Below are 25,831 nucleotides of genomic sequence, written 5' to 3'. Positions count from 1 at the left end.
CGCTCCTGTCCAAATGAATTGTGTAGCTTAGAACCCATGCTGCTGTTAGAGGCTGCACTTCCATTATGTGGCACCCCTCCTTTTCGAAATACATCTGTAATGGAGCACCTCTACAGGAGTCTAATGCCCTCTTCTGGTCAGTCTGGACGTGTTAGGGACTGACTTCTCACTAACAGTGCATTTACTCCCCTCACTGTACCTGAAATGTTTATGGGGTGTTTTTTTTAATTTTTTAAATTGGAAATATGAACAAAGAGACATTTGTACAGAAGATTAAAAATTTTATTAAACACAATTGCTTGTGAAAGCATGGAAAGAAACCAAACAATATAAAAATCCAAAACATATTTACATCTAGAGTAAACCATGCAGAAGTAACCCATATCTCTTAGTGGTAAATTTAAAAATACTGTCATGTCATTTAAAATAGGGTTTGTGCAAAGACACTGGGCGGCATTTCAAGTAACAGGAGCAATGAGATGGCATGTTGTAACTGCAATTTGACCATTAATGAAAAGACATTAATGCTGATGTTAAGGGTTGGTTGTCTTCAGTGCCCAGGGGAGCATGCCTGCTCATTGATCCAGTCTTGCAAAACACCCCCATGCTACCTCTAGATTCAGGGCAAAAACAAACAAGGTCAAACACATTGAAACACACTTGTTAAGCCGGGTTAGAATTTTATAAATTGGATTACATCACACTCCCGTCCGCTAAAAGGCTAATCCAGGACAAGATAACCTAAGGGCACTCTGAATTTATCATATTTACCCCTTCAGAATGGTATTGAGCCCTTTTTATCAGGGACGAAAGCAGAATCCTGTCTTTTTAAGATCTTAATTTACTTTAATAACAATGTTGGGGGCCATAAACTATCATTTAAACCTTATGACTACTTTAGGCGATCTGAAATACAAATGGGACAAGAACTTGAATGAATTCCAGATGCAGTTTGGCAGAACACTATCTGAAGGCTTCACTCATCCATTTGTCAATGGGATCATTCTTCTAAGACTAAAGAATCCAGTGGATCCATCCCTTCTCACTGCAGTGAGGGCAGCATGTTGGCCTTTTGCACGTCATAATATTCAGATGGAACGACCCTTTGTCTTCCTTTTTCTCACCAGACAGACAGATATGCAATATCAGAAGAGAATTCCATCTTAGGGTCTGTTCTGAGATTTTATTTATTCACTAATACTTATTTTTTGTTTCATCTTATATTTCATTTATTTATGTGTCCCTTTTCACAAGTGTGTACAATGACTGACTTTAAGGGTAATTTTCTGGTAGGTAGGTGAGTGGATAGCGGGTATCAAAACTCTTCCTGGTTAACACTTAGCAGCCCCCTATTTATAAATATTGTAAGGGGCAGATTTGTCTCCCAACTAAAAGACAGTGAATCTCTCAAGGTGGGAGACGTGAGAACTCGATTGTGAAGTCAAAGGGAGCTGCAAATAAGCTTTTTAACATCAAGCAGCAAAACACGAAAAATCGTGACGGTTTTCTAGCCCTCATTGGCTGCTTCAACCATCAGAATAAAGAAAACCCTCTGAAAAACAAAAAGTCAGATAATGACTTCTGGACTATAAGAAGTGGTTTACATTTCAAATATAACACCTTTATCACCTCAGAACTAAAGCGTCCCAACGGGAGCTAAAATATCTATAAAACCACACGAAAGTGCTTTACAAAGTGAGGGAAATGTATGATAGGTTACATACCGAATAGTGTTAACATTGTACAACTTCAGGAGTCCTAGAAATATATTTGGCATTTATGTCAAGAAATAAAGGTTAAGCTATTTGTGCTTTCAATTTAGTGGAAGGGAAATTTGCACTTCACAATAATACATCTTGTATATTATATTTCTATACAATACCAAAAAAAAAAAAAAGCCAGCCTATCAAAGCTCATAAGTCTTCACTTTATATAAAAAAGCAACAACAAACTCACACAGGAGTCCCTTTTGTTCAAAGGTGTCCTATTGCAAAAAGTTTCACTTAACACTATTCAGGGAGTACCATCGAACGTAACACACCTACACAGACACACAGGCAGTGACTCGGACACCTGGAAACACTCCGTAAACACTTCATCCCATTTTTCAAAGCCGTTCCACACTTGCGGTCGTGCTCGACACGATTGTCGGGGACCGACTCATTTGTATGTTTTTCCCACTGCAGGCCTAACATGATGCGAGATGTAAGCGGGACGTCTCAGGTGAGGCACCACGGGCGTGGCTCGGACACGCCGGTAATTGCTTTGTTACAACGTGAACACACCTTGTAAAGTCTTAAAGGGTTAACACCGGGCCAAATGAAGGAGGAAAAGAAACAGGAAGCTTAACACTGATCTCCACACGGAGCACAAACACGAGCTTTTAGTTTCCACCTTAATCTACTGCCGTGTTTGGCCACGCCTGGAGCTGCGGCGGTCAGATGGTCAAACACACACTCGACTTTGGCACATGGACAGACATCATCTGCTCTGAGACTGCAGGACCGTGACACGTGACGAGCTGGACAGGCATCGGCCGCATTCAACCAACAGGTGATAACAAACACTAAAAGGTTGGGAACACAGCCGGGAATTCAGGAGCCCCCCCAACTGTCGCCAAGCAATTCAAAAAAAAAAAAAAATCAGTGTCGACTCAGTTTGGCATTCAGCTGCTGATCATTTGAACATGTGGTTCCGTGTGTCATGTTACCCTGTCATGTGTGTGTGTGTGATGCACGAACACCGACACAACATCTTCAGCACTTACATGAACAAAGTGACTGACGAGCTGCTCGCATTACAAATGTGTCATAGCTACATTCATTATAACTACCTTTAAAAATACCTTGGTTCAGTTTGTATTTTATGTGCTTTAAGCACACAAAGCTTTGAGGCAAAAAAAGAATTTTTGTTCCTTTCTATAAAAAAATTACCTTTTTTTTTTTTGAGAAAATAAAGGGACGAGTAAGAAAAAACTGAGCGCTGAGTTAGTTAGGAGAGAAAGATTCCATCTAGATTCACAGCAATATTCCATCTTTCAACAACAAACACAAACATGGACTCGAACAATCTCACGCACGCCACTGCACATCACCATCAACACTCCTCCGTTGTCTATAGTTACAATAAATGCAGGATTTCACAGAAATAATAAAATGGTAACAAACAAAGTGCAAACACAGCTGCCATTTTTTTTTTTTTTTTTGAAATGTGGCAAATTGTCAAAAGCCTCAGAATACTTCTGAGGCGGTAGCACGAATCTAACAAAATAGTACTTGTTCTTTTTGTAGTGTGTAAAAAAAACAACAACAACAACAACAACAACACCCAACAACATCGAAAACATCAAGTCGACAACATGACTTTGTGTTGGAACACGTGGTTTGTGAGTCAGTTAAGATTTCCACAGGAAAACTATTACTGCCGGCGGCTCGTTTGGCTCTTCCTCTAATTCTGTCGCCTCTCCGTGAGACAAATGCAGTCGAGTCTGGCGGGGGCGGGTGGATGGATTGGAGGGTGGGGCACGTTCACACAGGCTTAGTGTAACCAAAGATTCCCACTGGGAAGTGCTTGACGTGTGTCGGCCACTGGGCAGCGAGTTGGAAAAACTTCACGTCGTTCCACTCCACTCCGTCGATAGTGACTGCAGATGAGAAAGACGGATATTTAATGTTAAAAATGCCCCAAACGGAGGCTTTCACGCTTGCATGATGGCTGTATTTCCGGACCTCGCCACCAGGTGTCAGTGTGACTCCATCCTTACCTCTCAGCATGGTGTGCTGGTGTTTGGCTGTGCAGATCAACCTGCTGATACCATCGATCACTTGGCTCTTAGAATCCAGCTCTTTCTCCTTCGGCTTCTTGCTGAGAAAAATCACTGGAGAGGGAAACTGTCGGTCAGTCCAGGCTCTTTATATACAACATATACATTTAAACCAGCACATGAAGGCGACATTACTAGTGTAACACAACTGAATCGTTCCAGAGGTGCCTGTTCTGACGACATTCTACGTGCGGAACCTACGGCTGGGAGACTGAAGAGCAGCTAGTGGCTAACTCAGGAGAAGAACATCGAGTGAAGATGTTTTGTAACTGAAGTTCTTTTCCCACGGAGCGTTAGACGAGGTCAAAGACACAAAGCAGTGAAGACAAACTGTTGTTCTGTCACTGCTGTTTGATGCATCGTGTTTCTGCGTAGTTTCAGTGGAAAAATGTACATCTTGGTGGAAGAAAGCTAATATTTCACTGGATGCTGGAAATCATGAGAGATAAGTACGATATATCAAGTATTAAAAAAAAATTGTGTTTTTATCAATATTGTCTATTTTAAAGAATGGGTACAACAATATTGTCGCTTGTGTTTCCACGTCTTTTCTTTCTACGCGTCAGTGTTCATTCATACCTTTCTTGTTCTTCTCCTTGGTGACAACAGTCATGGCCATGCTGGGTGGGGGTGTGAGTTCTCCCCCACAAGGCAGACGGCTCACTTGAAGTGAACGGAAGTTACTCTTCAGGGTGTTCTTCAGCCCCACGTCCCTCTTCTCCCCGTCCTTCTTCTTCTCTGGGCCCTGCCACGTCCAGTAGTCCACCTGGAGCCCCATCACCTCGCTGCCCGAACACGGAGTGCTAGGGGGGGGGGGGGTCAGAAGCGTGGATTTGTTAGAACACCAGATAGATGGTTTGGTTTGGTTCCTGTTGGTTATCAGCGTGTCGTCATACCCAGCTCCAGAAAGGGCCGTGGACACAGAGGGAGACTGTGGGGGGGTGCCTCCTATCTCCTTCCCATACGGCCCAGCCGATGGGGGTGTCGGAGATGACAGGATGCTTGTGTTGCCCCCCATCGCGTCATCTGAGTCCACTGCAGGGCAGAACGGAGACGTGAGCTCAGACAGTAAAAAGGGAAAACTTGGGATGAAGCAATGATCAGGTCACGGCAGTGAAACAATGACACGCTGTGTGAATGACGTGTTTTATTAGGTTTCCCAGGAGTCCAGGGTGTGACTGTTTTGTTCAGACATGTGCCCAATCATCAGTCACACCTGAATCAACATTTTCACTGGGATTCAGTCAAGACACTTTCCTCAAACTGGTCCCACCGAGTCGGAAGCACAGAACCGTCCGAAGCGTCTCCAGATGTCCAGAGAGGATCTAAACCCGCCCCTGATCGATAACCAATACTAGCATCCAAACCCCACAGCTGCACAAAGCAGCTTTCAGAGACGCTGACTCGTCACCTTTCCACCGCTCCATGCGTAGCCGTGGAAACCCATTCCGCGAGGCTCCACACGTGGTTTCTGTGCTGATTAAAGTCAGGGGAAGTTTGAAGAACTGCCAATCTGTCTGCACCCACTTTGTGACCTGGCATGGTTTGTGACTTTGTTCCTAACTGTTGTTAAAAGCTACCACTTCTACTTGACTGCAACATCTAGCAGGTTTAACCTGTGACAGAAGGTCCCCCCCCCACTGAGGATTAAGAAAGGATCTTAAATAATAAATCACACTTAAATTCATTGAGCTCTTCAGAAGAACAAAAAGAACAAAAAGTGTTTTCCTACCCGAGGTCGAGAGGCTTTGTTCAACAATTCCAACTTTCACAACCTGCAAGAAAAAAGAAAAACGTATGAAATTCAGTGAAGCACAGACTAATGAAAAACAAGTCACCCTGGAATCGATTCTTACCCCAATAAATGGAACAAACTTCTGGCACGAGTCCTCATCGGGGCTGTAAACACACGGAGAGGAGAGGAGAGGGGCTGTGAGTTTGACCAGAGGAGGGTTTTAACACTTCAACACTCCAGAGGGGGCAGCATGAACACTCAATGGTCCTGGAGGGAAGATGGCGGTGGCATGGCAGGCACCACACCCCCCCCTCACATTAGAAAATGACTAGCTGGGGGGGTGTGTGTGATGGGGTCATTTTGGGGGGGGGGGGTCACGTAACAATGGGATGAATGAGAGGACCAGCTCCTTACAACCAGAAGGTGGGCTTGCTCTTAGAAGACCAAGGTAGAAGAATTTGGACCCTGAGATGCATTTTATCACTACATTTTCTGATGTTGTCGGGAGTAAATTTTTGTGAAGAACCACCGGACGGATCGTCAGAATCACTTATCAGCTGTTTGGAATCATGAGTTTTAAATAACAGGTTCAAACTAGCGACTCGCTCAACCAAACAAAGACATTGAGTAGTAAATAGGGAATCATTTAAATTACAGGAAACAAAAACATCAACAGTTATAAACAGGAAGTTCCAAAAATAGTCTTCCAAATATAACAAACTTATTTCACTTCTTTATTTGAGCGACAAAGAGATCCACTCCTGACTCAGACACACACGTCCAGCCTGTGGGTCGTTCTAAACTCTACGTTATTTAGGGATGCAGGAGTCAGGAAGTCATTCCACTCCGTGACTGTTTTAAAGGTTGTTAGGCAAATCTCCACAGCAAAAAAAAAAAAAACCACACAGAGAGGACAGAGTAAGAACCAAAGTCACACTGAACCAAACAGCACAAGTCACGACAAAGTGCAAACTGAAGTTACAGTGAGTATCGAGTGTGGAAAGGGAAATGTTAAAGACACCGCCATGAGCTCAAGCCAAATGGAGGAACAGAAGTAAAGGAGGGCAAAACAAGAGTTGAATTAGATACCTGATGTAAAAATCAAAATACAAACTCCTTTTCCTTGAATGCAAATCAAAAGGGAAAGGGGGGTGGGGGGAAGAAGGAATGCATCAGCGTTACAACTGTGTGGCATTTAGAACCTTCTGACCAATAGGAAACCGCGCTGACGAAGAGGGGCGGGATTTGGTCACACGTATGAAAACAAAACAAAGAAATGATTATAGGAGAGAAATGCAACAGATTCTGTCTGGGTTTGATCAAACCTATGAAGACAAGTTGATTTCATTTAATTTTTTGAAATTTAAAAAAAAAAAAGTAATCACATCTAATATCTTATTTAAGTCAATGTAACTGCAGTAAGTGAATTGAGCCTCACTACAGTATTACCTCATGTGTCTGTTGAATATTTAAGTGTTTTCATGCATATGCACTTTAACGTCTTTCACATGCTGCTCCATTCTGAAAATAAAACTACTGAACAAAACTCAATTCCAACTCCAACATAGGCATGCCCAAAATAAGAGCATGAAAAAAAGCACAAAAACAGGTCTACCGACACAAATATGAGCCACACATGAGAATGCTGACAGTTACATAATCTTTTACCTCTTCTGTTTGTAGGTGAGCATGGCCTCTGAGATGGGGAACTGGTGGGACACGTTGGCGCCGGCCAGATACTGAACGACCCGTCCTGCTACATCTATGTTATCTGCAGGGAGCAGACAGAAAGGCTGGTTGATAACACGCCGCTGCTGTTCCACATCTCAGTGAGACAAGATGCAGGACGAGCAACACAAATACGGATGCTCCCGCAGAGTAGATCGCTACAAGACTGTTTATTGATCGTTTCCAGAAGTTGGGGAGCGCTCAGGGTAAAATGTCATTAAATCATGTGCGCGATTAGCCAGACAATATGAGATGAACACACAGGAGCCTTATAGCTGAAGGTGAGAAAATGCTGTCTTTTATTTCTTTACATCTGTGGTTTCTGACACTTTAAACTTATTCTGCAGAAACACGTCCGTCGTTTCATACTGTGATGAAAATAGATGTCAAAGTTAACACACACTCTAGAGGAGCTGATTCGTTTTATATCCTTAATTTTTACTTGGGATACGGAGCGACTTAGCGGGCGGCGATGAATCATGATTACCAGGCTTGTTCAGGCAGAACAAGTGAGAACTGATGAATAGAATAGAATGGATGTGTGTGACTGTACTTACATGTAAAAGACAAAAAAAAACTTCAATGCCTGTGATTTCTTAATCCACACTTGCATTAAAAGTTGTATAAAAAGCAAAGAAAGCAGTGCGCTGACTGAACGTATGAGCACATTTTGGAAGTAAAGGCAAAATATCATTACAAAGATCACAGTGGAGAGAAGAACTCCCATGAGGAAGAGCTACATGCTGCACTGAAGCAGCGCCGCGCTCCTAACCTGAGGTGGGCCGTTCCGTCCTGCAGAACAGCTCCCTCCAAGCAGTGTCCATGAAGATGTTGTTAAACCTGCTGTCAAAGGAGGCCAGGTACTTCGCCAGAGGATGGGAACCTGCGTAGAATAAAAAAGTGACGTATGAAAACCAGCACTGAGGCGGTTATCACGCTAATCGTGAATGACTCACCAATGGGGATCACCAGGAAGCGGATGTAACTGAGCCAGTCGGGCGTCTTGTTGGCCAGCTGCTCCACAAAGAACCTCAGGATGGTGCTGAGGTAACTCTGGTCGCCCGCAACCGCCACCTTCATCGTCGGGGGTGTTTGCGCGTTGCAGTTACAACTGTAAGGGTTTATATTTGAATGAGTCATAATGAGAAATAGTTTTACAGACCATGAAATGTAGGGTCAGAGAGTCTGTGAGAGAATTTCTGGGTGTTTCAGGGAAAAAAGACTCAACTTTCAACAAGGTTCCTGGTGTACGTCCAGTATAAACTAAAAGACCAGATTTAGGAAAGTACCTAGCAATAGATTTGGGGTTCCAGGTAGGGTTAGGATCTTAGTTGATAATAAAAACCACCGTTGCTGGTGCTGATTCCATTTTTCACTTCCAACACTTTTAAAAACCCAAGAAATGATTTTAGTTTATTGTTTGTAAGTCAAAGCATTTAAAATACTTTAACATCTGTGGCTGCTCATGCCTTCTTATTGGCTACATTCAAAGCAGAGCCAGCTAAAGCCATGCAGCACTGAGCGATTCTGTTAACGTAGAAGATGTGCGGGGCTCTATGCGACGTGGCGCCAGCTGGGGTAGATAGACCGGCTGAGGAGGAGCAGGTGTGTGTGAGGGGAGGAAAAGCCGCTGTGAGACTGAATTAGAGACAAAACAGGTTTAACAGAAGCAGCGCGGCAGAATGAGACTGCCTCATCCATCACCGATGAGACGGCAGTTGCACAAAGAAGGTCCAGAGGCGTTCTGATAGAACGGGCTCCCATAAATTATAGTTGGACCAGGTCGTAAGAAGCAACTGGACTTCTGTTCAGGGGTGGAAGGATTTTCACCACTGGTCCAAGAGGCTTCCTCGGGTATACCCTGTCTAGTGGGGTCATTAACACACAGAAGGTCACAAGGTTGTACCTTTACAACCGGTCCAGCCACCACCGTTACAGGTCGACGGGTTATAGAGGTGAAGTGTCATCAGAGCATAAATAACAGTCCAGTCGCTTCTGTTTCAAGGATCAAATAGAATGGGTTCAAGGAGAAAGGCGACTTCCGCAGCGTCCGGACATCGAATCACCATTAGCATGCACGGTTTGGACATGCATGTGTGTGTGTGTGTGTGTGTGTGCAGATTTGGACTCACAATCTCTGGATTCGTGTGACGATGGTGTTGAAGGCAGCTTGAACGTCTGCAGCGGAGCAGGTGGACACGATGGGCTGGGCCTGTTCGTGGAGCAGCTCAGCTACGTACTGCAGGAAAACACCAGAGGGACTCACTCAGCTCATGGCACAGGACAAGAAAACACTGAAATAAAGTGACCCGGGTGGACAGGGATGAGCAGCGTTGTGTGTAAAAACACACACCTGTCCCTGCCACTCCATGGTGTTGATGAGGATGATGCTCTCTGGGAGGCGTTCGTCAGAGATCAGGATCTGGTTCAGCTGGTCGTACACAGACTTCCTGGGAACCTGAGCCAAACGACGAGCAAAGAGGTTGACGTGAGCACAATCGGACCATTTCTTTAGTTTAATGTAAAGAAATGTGATGCGTGCATACCTGTGCGATGAGCCGTGAGTCGGGGGAGCACTCGCTCTCCATGCTGCTGGTCCGGTCGCCCTGCGCCTTGGAGTTCTGTCGGTCTTTCATGGAGGTGCTGCGAGGACGTCTCTGCAGCCGGTTCTCCACTTTGCTGTCGACAAAGACGAAACACAATGAGCTCAAAATACAGGAGGGGCGGCGCGAGAACGGACCCTCATCGAGATCAAACGCTCCATGAAAAACCGCCAGCCACGAAACAGATAAAAGTCACACACACACACACGCACGCACACGCACGCACGCACACACACACACACACACACACACGATGGCATTCAGTCCAGGTGTATTTTTCTGCGTGTTACCTGGGAGACATGTGGTTCTGAGATTCTGTTTTGCAGAGTTTGCCAACGGTGCTGGTTATCCGCTCAGTGCTGACATCCCAGCTGCTCACTTCCCCCGGTGCCGGTCCGCTGTCGTCACGCTCCGGCTCCTGAATCAAAGGTGGGGGGGTGGGGGGGGTTAGCCACGAGGGTCGGACACCGCCCATGTTACCGTACAACACAGCCCCACTGTCAGGCCCCCAAAAAAACGACACCGACTTCTCCCGCGGGTGTCGAAGCGCATTCTGCCTCGTCTCTCGCAGCCGTTGAATAATTAAACTTTGTTACTGAGGACTGAGATAATGATGTGAGTCCACTACGGCAGACAAGAAGCTGTTCAGATATTCTGTTTGAGGGGGGAACCAGGACGGCCAGACAGAGAGCTGGAGTTAGATTGAGTACAAAGACGACGACGATCAAAAAAAAACCCAACAACCCCTTTTTATTCCTCATCAGTCAGAATGAATCCAGCCCCGGGTCGATCCCCAATGGATGACTGTAGCATTGTTAACCCCCCTCCCTCTTTGCTTTTTCTCAGTAAACTAGTTACAGGAGTAAAAGGGGCAAGTCAGAGTAAGACCTGGGGGGTGGATTTAGCTTTAAAACATGAAAGTGAAGGTCAAAGGTCAACAGGAACCACCACCGGTCCGACGACATACCCCAATGGTCGAGTCGGTGACGCTGTCATCTTGATACCGGGCCCCTTGGACTTTACATCTGTCCACGGTCAGAAACTCCCCACTCTGGAGGGTCAGACACACACACACACACACACACACACACACACACACACACACACACACAGATTTAAACATGGAGGTCACGTCTCTGGTGGATGCAGGAGATAACGTCTCTGAGCCCCCACCACACTGACAGGCAGCTTCTCAGCGACGGCTTGACAGACGTCCTTACCTCCGGCTCCTGATGTGAAAACAATCACCAACATTTTGTCAACTAATATTTAGTTGACTGTAAATGCATGATGTAAACATTTAGTTCAACTCATTTAAATATTGTATTAAAACTTTCCACTGTGCGTCTTACTGTCGGATGGAGACACGTTTTAATAAAATGGAGGCGACGGCAGTTTTAAATGCTCTGGGTTTTGTTTTTATTAGAGCCTGTAATGGATTCCTTAACGTTCCTAAACAACCCCCCCTCCCTCCCTCACCATTCAAATAATCACATGTTCTCTGGCCTTATTCCTTCCAATACATCATAAATTTCTGAGCGTTTTCTCCATCAAGTCTTCTCTCTAACCGAGGAAGCATATTTGTGTCTGTGTTGATGGTGGTGGTGGTGGTGGGTGGGGTCACCAGGGGTCATTCCCTAAAAATACTGGCGGGCCGTGGGGGTTAAGAGGGTAAGGACTGCAGGCCTCCATCCAGTCCTGCTGGGTCTCATTGCTCTCATGCTCAGAATATCTTGCCTGCAGTGTGACGGCCTTTAGGGATCCCTGAACCACAATAAGCACAGACGACTGCCAGACATTTGAACAATGCCCAGAGGCAGTTCCTTATGTAACTGTGTGGACAATGAAAACCTCTCAAGCAAAATAGACACGAGTTTATAGGTAAACAGTGGTGCTGAAAAAGGCCTCGGTGAAAAGTGATCAACTTACAGGACATGACAGCTCTCTCTGCTGGCTTTTGTGGCTGTGGATGCTTCCAATTTCTGTCTGGGAGCTGGAGTGAGACATCCCTTCGAAGAACGGCCTGAAAACAGAAAGGTACAAATTGGAGAAAACTAGAACATCAGAACAAATACTTAGAGTATAAGGCGAAGCTTCATTGAATTGTCTATTTTAAATCCTTTTTCATATACAGTGGTACCTCTACTTACGAATGTCTCTACATACCAAATTTTCTACTTACGAAACGCCTCAACAGGAAAATATTGCCTCTAGTTACGAAAGAATTTCGTCTTACGAAAGGTAAAAATACAGTATCGGCTGATACTCGCAGCTCCCACAGGTTCCTGAACGCAATATTCTTATAGCTACTCTGCCATTGGCTATTACCTAGCATCCTGGCATCCCATTGGCTAAGAGGGACCTCTGTGTGTAGCTAGATAGGTGTCTATGCAGCGTCCTCGTCATTCAGCCCTCGACCCGTGAGGTGTTCTGATAGTTTTACGTAAATATATTAACTTTTAGAGTATTCACTATGGACCCCAAGAAGGTGACGGAGAAAAGAGGAAAAGAAAAGACGAAGAAAAGAGTTTTTTGTCCGTACAAACAAAGCAAGAGATCATAGAAAAGCATGAAAAACTGGAACTGGACTGGAATTCACTCTGTTGTTCATGGTGGGGCAAGAGGGCATGAACCAAAGAGGGCAAAAAACAATGAGGACAGCAGTTAAAGGGTAAATGACCATCATTATTATTCTTTACTCTGTTCTTTGTTTTTTACGTTATGCACAACTCTCATTTATTGTGTAATAATCTAATCCTAACATGTATTTGTTACATGTTTTGATGCATTTTTATGCTTTATAAAACATTTATGTCTGAATTTTGGGGGGCTTGGAATGGATTAGGGCATTTGCATGGAAAACGCGTCTCTATTTACATAATTTTTAATTATGAAATTTCTTCCAGAACCAATTAATTTGGTAAGTAGAGATACCACTGCATAAGGCGCAGTAGGTTTTTGAGTAAAATAAAGGCTTTTGGGTGCGCCTAATAGTGCGGAAAATACTGTAACTGGTTTAGTAATGAACCACATACAATGTGAACATACATGATCCAACACCCACACATATAGAGACATACTTAAGTTTGGGTTTGGGTGTGCTGAGGACGCTCTCATTGTCCTCCATTTCTGGACCGCTGTCACTCTGGTTGTACACCTCCAGGCTGTCGTAGAGTAAGTCCAGGTCCTCCTCCACCTCCTGGTTCTGGTCCACCGGGTCAGAGTCCAGGACCTGCAGCACAGGACGAGCACGTCATCGACACCTCAGTGCGCTGCAATCAGTGGCTTGTGATGGTAGTCGTACATTAAGTAATTGTAGGGACCGGCGGGTGCTTCTCATTAACAAATCAACCCCACAGTCGTGTTAATGGGGGCTCCAAGGGGGGAAGGAAAGACTGAAGGCTGTAAAATGAGAAATCTATACTCGGAATGCGTCCCACTCGAGCTCCTGAGCAGCCCAATTAAAAGGTAAGTGAGTGCTAGAGAAGCACTGGGGTGCTGAGCCTTGGTTTGCCAGCCACACAGTCGGGGGGTGCAGCAGGGGGAGTGCACACAGGCCGGCTTGTGGACTAATCAGGTGATTAATGCCACTCCGTAAGTACAGGAGCTGGCAGGGAGAAGATAAACACAGTCTGTCCCGTCTCCTCCTCCTCCTGGCTATGTATTTATAGAGCTGTAGTGCTGCACGCCGCCCGGCCACAAGGAACGGATTAGCGACGGGGGAACCGTGATAAAAGATCATCAGGCCACCTGGAGCTTCCAGAAGCATCAAGAAACACACAACTGAGGACGGGCCCAGAGGCCGCTGTATGGACCTCCAGCGCACATCACTCATAGAAATGACGTAGAAATATAAATAAGTACAATAAAACCTCATCTCAAAGTAAACCCTTATCTCTTATACATCTTTGTTGAGGTAATAGCTCGAATGTTGCTGACGGGACAGAGAAACAAGAAAATGTACGCCTCAATTACTTTTATAGATCTCACAATTCGATTGCAATAGAAAAACACAGTTTATAAGATAATGGACATTTGTTCTGCTTGTTGCTCACAATTGGTTGACATTCTCTTGATGACCTGATTACAGGCTGTTATATAAAAGCCAGAGAAATTCTGAGAAGAAAATCATGAAGCCGTGCAGAACAAGCATTCCATTAAGAGATAGAGAACAAAGTCCATAATGGGGTCTGCATATGAACTGCTGCTAACAGACACGTATGAAGTGGACATCCATGATCAGGAGCACATTAGCAATCACGTAGCCATCCGCTGCTTCGATAGACAACACTGATCTTATTTTTTCCAGCCCTGGAAACAGTTTCAGAACCGATCTGCTTCAGAGGTGACTTACTAAAGCTACGTAACAGAATGACTGTGAAATCCCAGGTGTGTGCTTTAAAATTCAGTGTTGTTTCTTTTGACATTCATCGCGTTCTCCCGGGGTGGGGGTGGGGGGTCGATCAAAACGAAAATGTGATTACTCATTTCACACTCACCTCATCGGTCACCTTGAACCTCTTCAGCAAGGCCACAAACTTCTGCTTGAAGTTAGGTTGCTTTAACAGAAAAAAAAAGATGCAATTATGGGAGAAAAACAAATAACTGTCAGTATTAAATATGCACGGCAGCTGGGATCCGGCTTATCGCTTCTCCCAAGTAACTGTCCACTGGATTACTCATTCACAGCCACTCTATGTAAAGACCATTAGAATCAGTCCAGTGAATCCACAGCGTTCATTTACATGTTCATCCGTATCTCACTAATGGCTTGAACAAATGGAACATGGCGTGTGTGCTTTCTCTTAAAAGCCTGCGCAGCGGCAAACACGGGCCGCGCGTTGTTCAAATAGTCAATGATTGTCAAGCGGTTAACTCCACAGAGGAGGAGGCGACTAACTCTGGTCATGGATGTGGTTCGAATCATTTTCCTCCGGGGTTTCTTTGGCTTCCTGACTTCGTCGTCTTCATCGTAAAGATCCTGAAATTAAACGTGAAACGATCCATTAATTATCCTGATGATGTATTGTGGAAAGAGAAATGATGCTGATTAAATCAGCCACTGATCTTCCTCTATAACATCATGAGCGATTGCACAGTAAACCATACAACGTGTGGTACTTCTTTTGTCCACCCACGTCAGCTTGTCGTCCACTGACTTAATGAAGATTTATCAGAAGCATTTTCTTAGACTGACCTGTCCATGAACCGCATCATCGCTGGCTTCCTGCTCTGAAGAGTAGCTGTCATCGTCTTCCTCAGAATAGTTATCCATGTCTGGGGATCGGTCTGAGGTAGACAAGCAAACACATCAGAATAAAAACATCCAAATGGAGGAAAATGCATCTGGCGTTATTCCAGTGTTGACAGCGTTATATCTCTGTGGACTCAAATTTGCATGTTTCCCTCAGACACATTAAGAATTGGATGAGAAAGAATGTTCGATTTGTGGTGACCCGAAAGAAATGAGCAGAGGAGTGTGAAATCTAAAACTTTAAATGTTGTGCTCATTCATGGGAAATATTAGGGATTAAAACGTACAGCAGTGTCTCTATCGGTTCAACCAACCACATGATCTGAACTCTGAATGGGTGGGACTTGTGCCAGCAGTGGGCGGGGCTAACCGACAAAGATTGATCGATCGGCCTGAAATGAAAGTGGTTTTGATCAAAAAGGGGCCACGCCTTGTTATTTATTAGAAAACTATTGGTTGGTCATCAGATCGATGGTTTTGATAACTAGAGTGAGGGACCTGCAGCACATCATGAAGGTTTTCAAGAAAGAATAATCTTTACATTTTACATTACATGCACTGTAATCTGAGTGATGAATGTAGTTCATAATTTAAAGACAATTCTGGACAATTTTGGATTAATTTACTCTTTTTTTTATCCTGTCGTTATCTACTTTCAGATTTATAGCAATGCAAAAGTACTTCAATGCTAAAAATCCTCACAATGCAACTAAACTCATACTGTCTGAATTTATACTGTTTGTCACAAAGTTAACTAGGTTCTTTTGTTTATTGGCATCTTTTAAAACCATAACGTACAGTGGTAGATGTTACTGTTTGTCAGCTGAGGACAGATAAGGTGAGGATTTTTAAAATTGTTTTATTTGATTTAATAAAAGCTGATCTGGACCGTTTGCCAGAGAAGCGTCCCGTTGGAAGTTCAGATCAGATGGATGTTATTAACGATCGCTGCAGCGAGGAGAAAGATAAACATCTTTTCTTCCCTCAGAATGACACCAGTTTAATACTTGGAGCATGAGCTCATCTGTTATGTTTGAGCGGCCCCTTAATAACATCCAGAACAGCGACGGATCAGCATAGCGGGACTGAAGGCCTGGAGTCCGAGCTGGACCCAGAATTTTTGCCCCAACCAGATTTAGAACAGTGTAAGTTAATAGGGCCAAAATCCTTTCCACAGTCAAATCATTACATTACATGTCATCCATAGCGAGATGAAGTAAATAATCTATCCTTGACCATGGGTTATCTTGGGATTAATCTTTATTCTATCCTCTGGTTGGGAAATTGAATCCTTGTGGAATGAGGGAAGTGAGAGGCCTGGCCAGGGAGGGCTGGCTGCATGGTGACGGCTAAAATTACAGACAGGATCTGGCCGGACAGCCCGAGTTTAATCCAAAGGACCCACGGAGAGGGATGGGGGACGGCTGCGCCCACCTGAGGTTTTGGTCTTACGGCCAGCCTGGCCGCTGCCGTCCTCGTGGTCGATGGGTTGGCTGGAAAGAGAGAACACGCTGATCTCCGCCACTCGCACTGGAGCCTCCTTCACGTTGCTATGGAGACCCAGAATCTGTCCCCCGTCTGTCGGGTGTTGCATTACCTGGACACACGGAGATTACCATAAGGGATTCCGGCACGGATGTCGAGAAACACATTAGTAGATGTACACAAACTGAAACTTCCTCTGCCAACATGTTCCTGATAAGATCATCAAGAATAAATATAACACAGGACGGCACACGGATCCATCTGCCACGGCATCGAGGCAGCTTTAGCCAAGATGCCTTCCTGTCTTGTCAAATTCCCACACCCATCGCTCACTCTGTGGAGTCCTGTTGGAGCAACATTTCTCCAACAGACTGAAGGATGGAAGAATTTTATCTTAATGAAGCCCAAACTGGTCCGGAGACTGAGCTGGATTCCGTTTCCCAAATTTATGCTGGCAGACATTCTATTGTTAAATAAATCTTTATTAGCACAGCGTTGCTCTCATACCGCCCAATCAAACTGTACACACACACACATTTGGCATAAAGATGAGATGAGATTCCTTCTTAATCTCTATCTGGGGGGCACTTTCAATATCTCACTTGATGAATCAGCGTACTGGGAGAAGCCTCATTTTGCTCAAACGCAGGCAGACAGCCACTTTAAGGCTGGATGCTAAGTGATGTCCTTTCACATAATGCTTCAACAGATTCAGAATCATCCATTCTATGATGAAATAATTGCCCAACAGCATACAATAATTGTGTATCTAGTTGGGGGTTTTTTTTGTGGAGGCTTGTGAGTTATTTCTCTGCAGCAATCACCAAAGCAGTTTTTTGACTCCGTCTTGTTTCAGATGTCAGTCAGCTCCTCTCCTCGAGCTTCGGCTGGACAGTAACTGGCTGAGCATTCACAGGAACGTCTGTCGGCTGTTAGTACAGTAGCATTAATCAGTACTGAGGAAATGTTGCCTCAGGACGCGCTCGTAAAACCCATTCATTCTACGCCTTGTTGTTAATAAATGACTCGGAGAGAGAAACAGTCAATAGCAGCCAGTATCAATGTATGTAAGCGTTAAAACTGACAACAACATTGTTATATTCTGAGATGTATGTAAAGATGTGAGATATGGCAGAAAGAATCACTCTAGAATTTCTAGAGATATATCACAATCGACACACTTCTTCTATGGAAATAAAAAATCCTGAGCTTGGTGCACTTCTTTTTAGTTAATTTACCTTAAGGGACAGCACATGTCCTGTGATTACAGCCTTAAGATCATACATGTCAAACAACATTTACATATCAGCTGCTGCTACTGCATGGGTGAATGCATCATTTTCTCAAAAGCTGCACATGGAGGCATCTCCAGATGGCCCATAATCTCACACAGCTAGCGTGTGTGATCAGCATGAATCATCTGAAATGATGTGTGACAAAGGAGGGCCCTCTCTCTCTGGCAGCCAAGACGTGGTACGCTTCCACTAACAGCCGTGTCATCGCTGTCAGAGAAGACACGAACGCTGTCGCAAGTTCAGAGGACAGCGACACGTTTCCCATGGCGACACCGAGGGCCGCTGTTGGAACGTACCTCAGCCATGTTGATGACTCCCACAGCTAAGGTTTTGTAGCCCAGGATGGTTCGATTCTTGTAGCGTTTCCTCCTCTGCAGCATGATCTGCAGTCTGTTGGCGTCCCTCTTTAGAAAATGGGGGTACTAAAAACCATAACAAACAGATGAGTGATGAAGATCATGTTATGTAGTGTTTGGGATGACAACAAGAATACCAACGTATTTCAACGTAGTTCTTTTGTTACTACTAAAACCTTCTACACCTCCCTGGCCATCCGTCTTGTGCAAACCGTATTCATGTCTTATCTTTTCCAAACAATATTTTTTAAACATTGTATGCATTTACTGTTAATGTTAGCATTCCGCTCCTTCCACCGTCACGTGAAAAATGTGCATGAACAGATGGTGCACAGACGGTCACAACTATTCACACGTTCAATAGTCTGCCTGCTAAACTGATGGTAAAGTGGATTTCCCTCTCAGAATTCATGTTATCCACACATTTGCTCTTTCCAGCCACCTCCAGAGTCACAGTGACTCACAGAACCGGGGCTTTCCATTTATTTTTCTGGCCCCTTTTTATTAGAATATTCACACAATAGCTAATAAAATGCAAGTTCAACAATTTGGATGAGCTGCTGCATTCCTCCATTACTTTTTCGGGGCTTTGCTCAGCAGCAGCGTGAGCTGAAGTTGGAATATGTGCCTCAGGTTTCTGCAAAAGAATTTGGATCATTTATATACTTCATGTCTTGTTTTCACTCGACTTGTTCAACCTTAATAATTGTTTCACTACTCCAGCTCAAAACTAAGGCGACACATCATTTTTTCAGCTGTGAAAGATTTTGTCATAAAAAGCTTCTGTGACTCCAGTAAGTTTGAATTTGTGCACAAAATATAGAAACAGAAATGTTCCCCTATAATCTGAAGAGAAAATAAAGTTATTAGTACAGGACAAAAAAAATATAAAATGAATAAGCCTAACTAATAGATTATTAAAAAACACATATAAATAGAGGTGGATATTTCAAATTTGCTAGGGGGTTGTCGCACAAAGACAGGCTTCAACACGATCCAGCAACTGTGGTGTCAGTGCGACAGTTCACAGTATCATGAAAGAATCCTTGCCTGTAGTGAGAATGTGAGCTCCAGATCGGTCTCCATCAGCCCGCTGGGTGGGAGGATGTACTCGTTGGACCTCAGAAGACGCTTCGAACCCTGGAAGATAAAGTAAAGGAAGTGCATTTGTAACCAGATAGACCGCTGAGATGCAAACCTCTACCCAAGACAGATCAGATTGCCCATTACGGTAGTGCGTCTAAAAGCAGTGGCGCTACGCTGGTTTGACCCCCATAATGCGCCTCTTTAACCCCAGAATTTAGAATCACGTGCGTCTCATTATTGGTTTGAAAGTTACTGAAGAAAAACATTTCAATACTGCTTTTTTTTTGTGATAATTCATCAAATTCAGCTCCAAACTGGCACAAAAACTTCAGCGACAGTTTGATTTGCAGTAAAAATATTGTGAGTACGTGATGCGATGTTAAATGTACTTTTCAGGAGCAAAAAATCTTATGATTATCATGCAGGAAGTGATGAATCTGTTGTAACACTTCGTTCCGTATGAGCGCTGCAGAGGCGTCAGGTTATAAACGTCGAGTTATCTTTGTTCCACCTGAGCCGGAGTAACAGCAGGTGAGCCGGTGAGCTCACGGGGGGGGGGTGGGTGACGTCCTGGCGTTGTGTGTGTGATCCATAACCAGAAGATTAAAACAGCTGACGCACCAGAGGACAGCAGACAGTGTGATGTCTGGCAGCTCCGCGCCCATCCAGCAGGGACATCACACACTACAGTGTGTTTATTAGTTTATGTCCATCTGTGAGCGCTAAAGACTTAACAGCACAGCTGAGAGAACCTCAGACGTCCTTAAGTCTTAGCTCAGGTATTCATTAGAGCCTCAAAAGTGAAACGTATAGAATACTGAAAATAAATGCATGCGAGGCTGATGGAGTAACAAGGAGAGGTAAAGATATCGGGTGTCTGTCGTCATGGTCCGGAGCGGCGGCTATGACACTGGATCCTCCGTCATCAGAGCTGCTAAATCATGCAGCAGATACCAAATGAAATGGCTGGGTGTGTGTTCAGGATATCAGTGGGTGTAAACCTCATTCAAGAATGCGGTGCTGCTTTCAAACCACTCGGGTGTTTAACACGACTGTGTGATTTAAATAATCAACTTGGTGCTTTGCGTTGTTTTTAAGAAAGTACAGTATTTTCCGCACTGTAAGGCGCACTGGATTATAATGAATGGCTTATCTAAAAAAAATGTTTCATACATAAAGTGCACTGGATTATAAAACACATCTGAGAACTCATCTGCAATGAATGGTCTATTTTAAAACTTTTTTCATATATATGGAACATTGGATTATAAGAAATTGAGAAAATTAAAGGCTTTTATAAAAGGTGCACCTTATATAGAAAATAATGTAAATAAAGATTTTTTTAGTTGGTTGTTGGTTTATGGACTGTTGGCTGAATGAAGGAAGAAACTTGAAGCCTTTAGACCAGTGGTTCTTTACCTGGGTTCGATCGAACCCTTAGGGGTTCGGTGAGTCGGTCTCAGGGGTTCGGTGGAGTCGGAGATCAAGACAAAACACCCGACACGGTGAATCAGGTGTTTTTGCAGAACGTACACGAATCACTGTGTACGTTTGACACATCGTGTCAATTCGTGATGACACGCCCCCCTTAGCCATCACTGGCTGCAGGTGATCACGTGACGCTACATCATTAGCCTACCTGTGCTACATGAGATTTTGCGCACTCAGTAGTCGATTTATGCCTGTCATGATGGTACGTCATCTGATTGCTTTCTTAATATTTTAATTCATAGTAACTATGATGAACAAAAAAAGAAAGTGGTCGGACGAATATGTTCAGGGTGAATTTACATGTACTGTATAACGGAACGTGATGGGAGTCAGCGTTCTGCAGGATTTGCAATGTCAAGTTGAGCAACTCTAGTCTTGCACTGGCAAAAATAAAGGAAGACTTCCTTAAGCTGATGGAAAACAAAAGAAACAGAGTTTGCTGCAAAAACGACATCAGAGTAACACTTGTCAATGTGAAGCCACGCATATCTGAACTGGTCTCTATAACAACAGCAGAAGTCACACTGATTTGCAGGTAGGTCATTTCATGTGAGTTCATGCACTGTCTTGGTTTTGTTCTTTGAAAAGGGTGATGCACAATTCATTAAATACACCAATAAAACATATACTTTTGTTTTAAATTTGAATTTTATTTTTTTTACCATAGAAATAGTTTGGTGGGTGAACATATGAAACAGACAGGGTTCGGTACCTCCAACAAGATTAAGAACCCCTGCTTTAGACTTTGCGACAACCATTAATTTGTTAATAATAAACATAATCTGCAGGTTATTCACGATAACATTTGAAGTTCTGATCACACCACGTTGGATAGCTGATAGGGAGGGTTGTGGAAAACAAGACCAAAAACATCCAAAGACAAGACATTGTGAGTCACAGCGGGAAAGAGGCTCTACAGAGTCACGGCCAGTAGAAAAAGCACACAATTCACTTTATTCAACACACACACACCCTAAAATCAAGTAAGCACTGCTGAATAGATGAAAATACATCAGAAACAATCCTGACAACACAAATCCATTTTCTTTTTCCATGGACATTTGGGCTCCGCCGGACAAATAAGCTCCTATAAGTGTTTTCAACCAACTTCTACCGAGCAGCTTAGAAATAACAGCCTCAGAATGTTTGAGTGGGCTTAAAATGTTTCAGGGGGCTCGGCTACCCATAAACAGAGGGGTGGAGACAGAAAGCGATGACGAGGACAAATAAGGGGAGAGATTTTTAAAAATGCATAGGAATAAAACATTCTGTTCACACAGAACTGTTGTGTTTGTACGTGTTCTCATCCCATTGTGACGGTTATGTCATCAATCTTCAAAAGAGAGTCTGCTATGAGTTGGAAATCTCTAAGAAGGGCTAATAGCTGTAAACAAAGGTCTGGAATCAAACTTGAAAGAACAGAAACAAAAGGATGAGACAGTAAACATGGGAATTTAAAACATTAATTTTTGCACACACGTGTACTGTATCATAATGCAAAGAGCATTACCCCACAGCTCCATGTGTTCCAGAGACAGACTTGCTGTCCCTCCTGTTTTCTATGTAATGAACACATAAAGAAATGTCTCGGACTTTGACCTTGTCACTATCCTGAGCTCCACAAAGAGGCCCTGTATGCACTCTTTTCTCATGGCGGGTACAATGAATCAAGGCACAAACACTGAGTGCTCTCACAAAGCCTGACATGCATTCCCAATACAGAGCCTTGGCAAGGAGAGATTGAACTCAATGTCCTTTGCCCCCCACTCCCTTTCCTCCTCTGCCACAAGCTTTTCCAGTGTCTTTCCTGGGACCACTTGAAGGGATGTTGCAGCCCATCTACTCTCCTACGCTCCACAAGCCTGTGGGAAAATTAAATTTCACACTTCTTCTCAGCATTACTCTTCCAACGTTAAATTCTCTAAAGCGGCTCCCCTGTTTGTAGCAATGACAGAATATGATCTAAAGCCGGGACAAGAGCTTAAAGTGGAATTATATGAGGGATTTAATGGCATTAGAAGCTTCTTCTTTTTGCCCAGCATGCACCTAATACACACACTCGTAATTGGATCATATCTGAGGGGAGTGCTATTGGAATTGCTTTGGACAGTGACTTGCATTGAAGTGAAGATTGCATGCCTTTCATGTTATAATCCTGCTGACATCAGTGTCTGGCTCCGGCCTCAGGCGGCTACAGGAAAGACAGGCCATGAAATGCACAATCATGTCTCTCACATGCAGTAGCATACCAAATTAAAAGCTAATGTGCACAGAACGTAGCAGAGGTTTCTCTGAGGAGGTCTTGACGTGACCCCGGCGGTCTCCAGGGTAACGAGACAGACCTCTATATCCCAGGGAACACTGGGCCTCCTGGAGACCAAAATGCAATCTCATCACGCCTTTCGACTGGGAGACCATCCAAATGGTTAGCCATTAAAAGTGTGTGTGTGTGTGTGTGTGTGTGTGTGTGCGTGCGTGCGTGCGTGTGTGTGTGTGAACCTGATGAGATCCAGAGAGAGAAAAGAGGCAAAGAGGTGGCCACCGAATGTCGAACGATGCGTCGATGTCATGTGGTAATGGGGTTTTGTCCTTCACTGTCTGAAAACAAAACACTCTGATTCCTGTCATCCTCTCAAATTGACTCCTTCATCCCCTCGGATTCTCTGCTTTCTTTAACCAAAATCTGCTGGAAATTGCATTTAATGCTCCAGTTCCGGGGCGACGGTGAACACAGCTTTGCTCGGCCCTCCTGAGGGCAGCTCAGCAGAAAGAGGAGAGATTTTGCGCTCCAGAGACAAACGTTGCTCATGGATACGGTCACACTAGGATGGATCCTTTACTCCTTCAGGATGATGCTAAATGGGGATAATTTGTTTCTGTTTAAATGGACTCGTCTAGAAATTGCATAAAATTTAAATTAAATATCATAACAAGGGAAAGAATATTGAGAGCGCGATGGAAAATGGTTCCTGAGGTGTGAAAGCACAGAGCAGCAGCCATGAGAAAGTGTAGATGCTATTTATGAAACCCTAATCTCATGCATTTTAATTCTGTATATTATTTACACAGGCATTTAAATACTCAGATTATATTAAGCAGCTGTATCTGCAAAAAAAAGAGTGTTTTCAGCTCCCATTTGAAGTCATGGTGTCGTCTCCTCTTTCTTTTCATCCATTCATCAACTTGACATAGAAATCCAGTTCTTCTGACTCAACTGAGGATTATCAAGCGCCGGTCAAGACAAGATGACATTAGGTGAACCCATGCAGCAACAGCAAGCAGACGAATTAAACCTCTTTAGCAGGCGCCGCCACCACCGCTCATGTTAACAACCAAAAGCTCTTTAATGCATTTCAATTCCCACTGCTTGTTTGGATTTTTTTAATTACATTTTATATTTCAATACTACCAGGACTCATGATGTGAGTTGAAGAGCTTCAACAGAATGAATTTATTTTGCAATGTGTTAGCTTCATGTGTTGCTTATTTTTAATTCAGTGAGCTCCACATTAAATATGTAAGATGCTTTCTGAATAACAAAACACGTGTTAGAAGCGACCACCGGTACCGAACGAAATGCGTTAACAATCAATGTAAGACGTGCAATCCGTTTCGCCGGTGCTAATGCTCCTGCTTTAAATTGTAATGCCGGTCTGCCATTTAAAGCACCTGAGTGGGTGTGACTCACCACGGCTTCCTGTAGAGCTCAAGAGATTTTTAATCAATCAGCAGGATTAGGAGCACGTCTTATCAGCGTCTAGGCTTTGTGATTGTTCAGTAGAGCACAGCCCCAGACAAAGGACTGTGAGCCACAGACTCCAGCGACACACAGCTATCAAATGTTTCGAGCCTGCAGCTCCTATCACACACGTCGGGCTCACCCACCCACCTGTATTTTGACAGCTATAGACAGGGAGTTGAGCTCCTTGTCCAGTTCTTTGAGGACGACCAGCTTTTTCAGAGTGAGGCTGCAGAGCCTGTGGAGGAGAGAGAGAAACGCTGATGAATTTCAATGACAAAACACAATTAAGTTATTCAAGTTGCATCTGTTAATTATAACTGTTGTGTTACTGACAAGCAAACCTCCTGAAATAAATAATAAATAACATTCACTGCTGCCAGATGGTATTTCTACATGCGCCTTCATTCATTCTTTATTCTAAGGGTATGAAAATAATTACTGGCAACATCCAGGAATGGTCAATTACGAGGCAACAGCCCAGACAGCTCCTCGATAATCAGACCCTAGTCTGCTCACATTGGTGCGCCTCATCATCAAGAAAAAAAAAATCAATGACTAGCTGGGAATAAATGGAGCTCCAAAGTCCGACTAAATCAGGTTTCTATTGTGAGCTCCAGGGGCCAATCCTTCATGGGACAGGTGCTTGAGATGACACGTCCTCAGTCGGCCCCACTGGAGCAGGAGCCACACATTCAAACACAGAGGCCCCTGGTGACTCACTGCCATCTGTATGTTGTTAATGACCACCAGTTACAAACACAGTTACGCCTCCAAAAGAAGTCAGATCCAGTCTGAATGGAACGCCGGGTGAGCTGAAAAGAAGACCAGTACAGTAAAATAAAAACCAAAAACACACATTGACCACAGGAGCTGTGGAAACAGGCCAGACTTTCCGACAGCTGGATTAAAAAACAGAAATTAAGTTTTAAGACCAGACAAACGCTCTAAAACAAAAGCTCAAGATAAAAGTTTCCTCAGACTTCCTCCTGACCCACTTTTCCCACCAGTCTTACTGCAAAAAATTCTCATCATCCTGAGTCAAAGGGAAGAAGAAAGGCAGAACAAACAAATAATGGAGCTACCCAGACTCTACTTTCGTTGAGCGACTTTGCATCACTCGCTGACTTTCTTCAGGCACTCCCTGCTCTGCCAGGATGATTCACAAAGACATCACTTCTAAGCACAGGGGAAACTGTGGCGCTGTGACGACATGACGTTGGTCTGTTGAGAAAT

At 43.9% G+C, this 25,831-nt stretch overlaps 1 protein-coding gene across 1 annotated transcript in view; it reads right to left on the bottom strand.

Moving 5' to 3' along the window:
- Positions 1 to 266: 266 nt before the first annotated feature.
- Positions 267 to 25,831, bottom strand: part of LOC137603435 (phosphofurin acidic cluster sorting protein 2-like) — a 43,163-nt gene continuing 17,598 nt past the window's right edge. The window contains exons 2-25 of the mRNA XM_068326902.1: positions 24,746 to 24,833; positions 19,330 to 19,419; positions 18,220 to 18,345; positions 16,578 to 16,740; positions 15,087 to 15,178; positions 14,790 to 14,870; positions 14,389 to 14,448; positions 12,970 to 13,121; positions 11,819 to 11,912; positions 10,857 to 10,940; positions 10,180 to 10,307; positions 9,833 to 9,965; positions 9,640 to 9,744; positions 9,419 to 9,525; positions 8,243 to 8,397; positions 8,059 to 8,169; positions 7,227 to 7,329; positions 6,648 to 6,680; positions 5,680 to 5,722; positions 5,556 to 5,598; positions 4,720 to 4,858; positions 4,403 to 4,626; positions 3,764 to 3,877; positions 267 to 3,643 (exon numbers count right to left, since the gene is read on the bottom strand). Of these exons, the coding sequence (XP_068183003.1) occupies positions 3,528 to 3,643; positions 3,764 to 3,877; positions 4,403 to 4,626; positions 4,720 to 4,858; positions 5,556 to 5,598; positions 5,680 to 5,722; positions 6,648 to 6,680; positions 7,227 to 7,329; positions 8,059 to 8,169; positions 8,243 to 8,397; positions 9,419 to 9,525; positions 9,640 to 9,744; positions 9,833 to 9,965; positions 10,180 to 10,307; positions 10,857 to 10,940; positions 11,819 to 11,912; positions 12,970 to 13,121; positions 14,389 to 14,448; positions 14,790 to 14,870; positions 15,087 to 15,178; positions 16,578 to 16,740; positions 18,220 to 18,345; positions 19,330 to 19,419; positions 24,746 to 24,833 (2,584 nt within the window). The 3' untranslated portion in view covers positions 267 to 3,527. The remainder of the gene's footprint in view (positions 3,644 to 3,763; positions 3,878 to 4,402; positions 4,627 to 4,719; positions 4,859 to 5,555; positions 5,599 to 5,679; positions 5,723 to 6,647; positions 6,681 to 7,226; positions 7,330 to 8,058; positions 8,170 to 8,242; positions 8,398 to 9,418; positions 9,526 to 9,639; positions 9,745 to 9,832; positions 9,966 to 10,179; positions 10,308 to 10,856; positions 10,941 to 11,818; positions 11,913 to 12,969; positions 13,122 to 14,388; positions 14,449 to 14,789; positions 14,871 to 15,086; positions 15,179 to 16,577; positions 16,741 to 18,219; positions 18,346 to 19,329; positions 19,420 to 24,745; positions 24,834 to 25,831) is intronic.

Source organism: Antennarius striatus, chromosome 11 (assembly GCF_040054535.1).
Source record: "Antennarius striatus isolate MH-2024 chromosome 11, ASM4005453v1, whole genome shotgun sequence".
NCBI classification, from domain to species: domain Eukaryota; kingdom Metazoa; phylum Chordata; class Actinopteri; order Lophiiformes; family Antennariidae; genus Antennarius; species Antennarius striatus.
The sequence above is the reverse complement of the archived record's forward strand: the minus strand, read 5'-3'. Positions and strand labels throughout refer to the sequence as shown.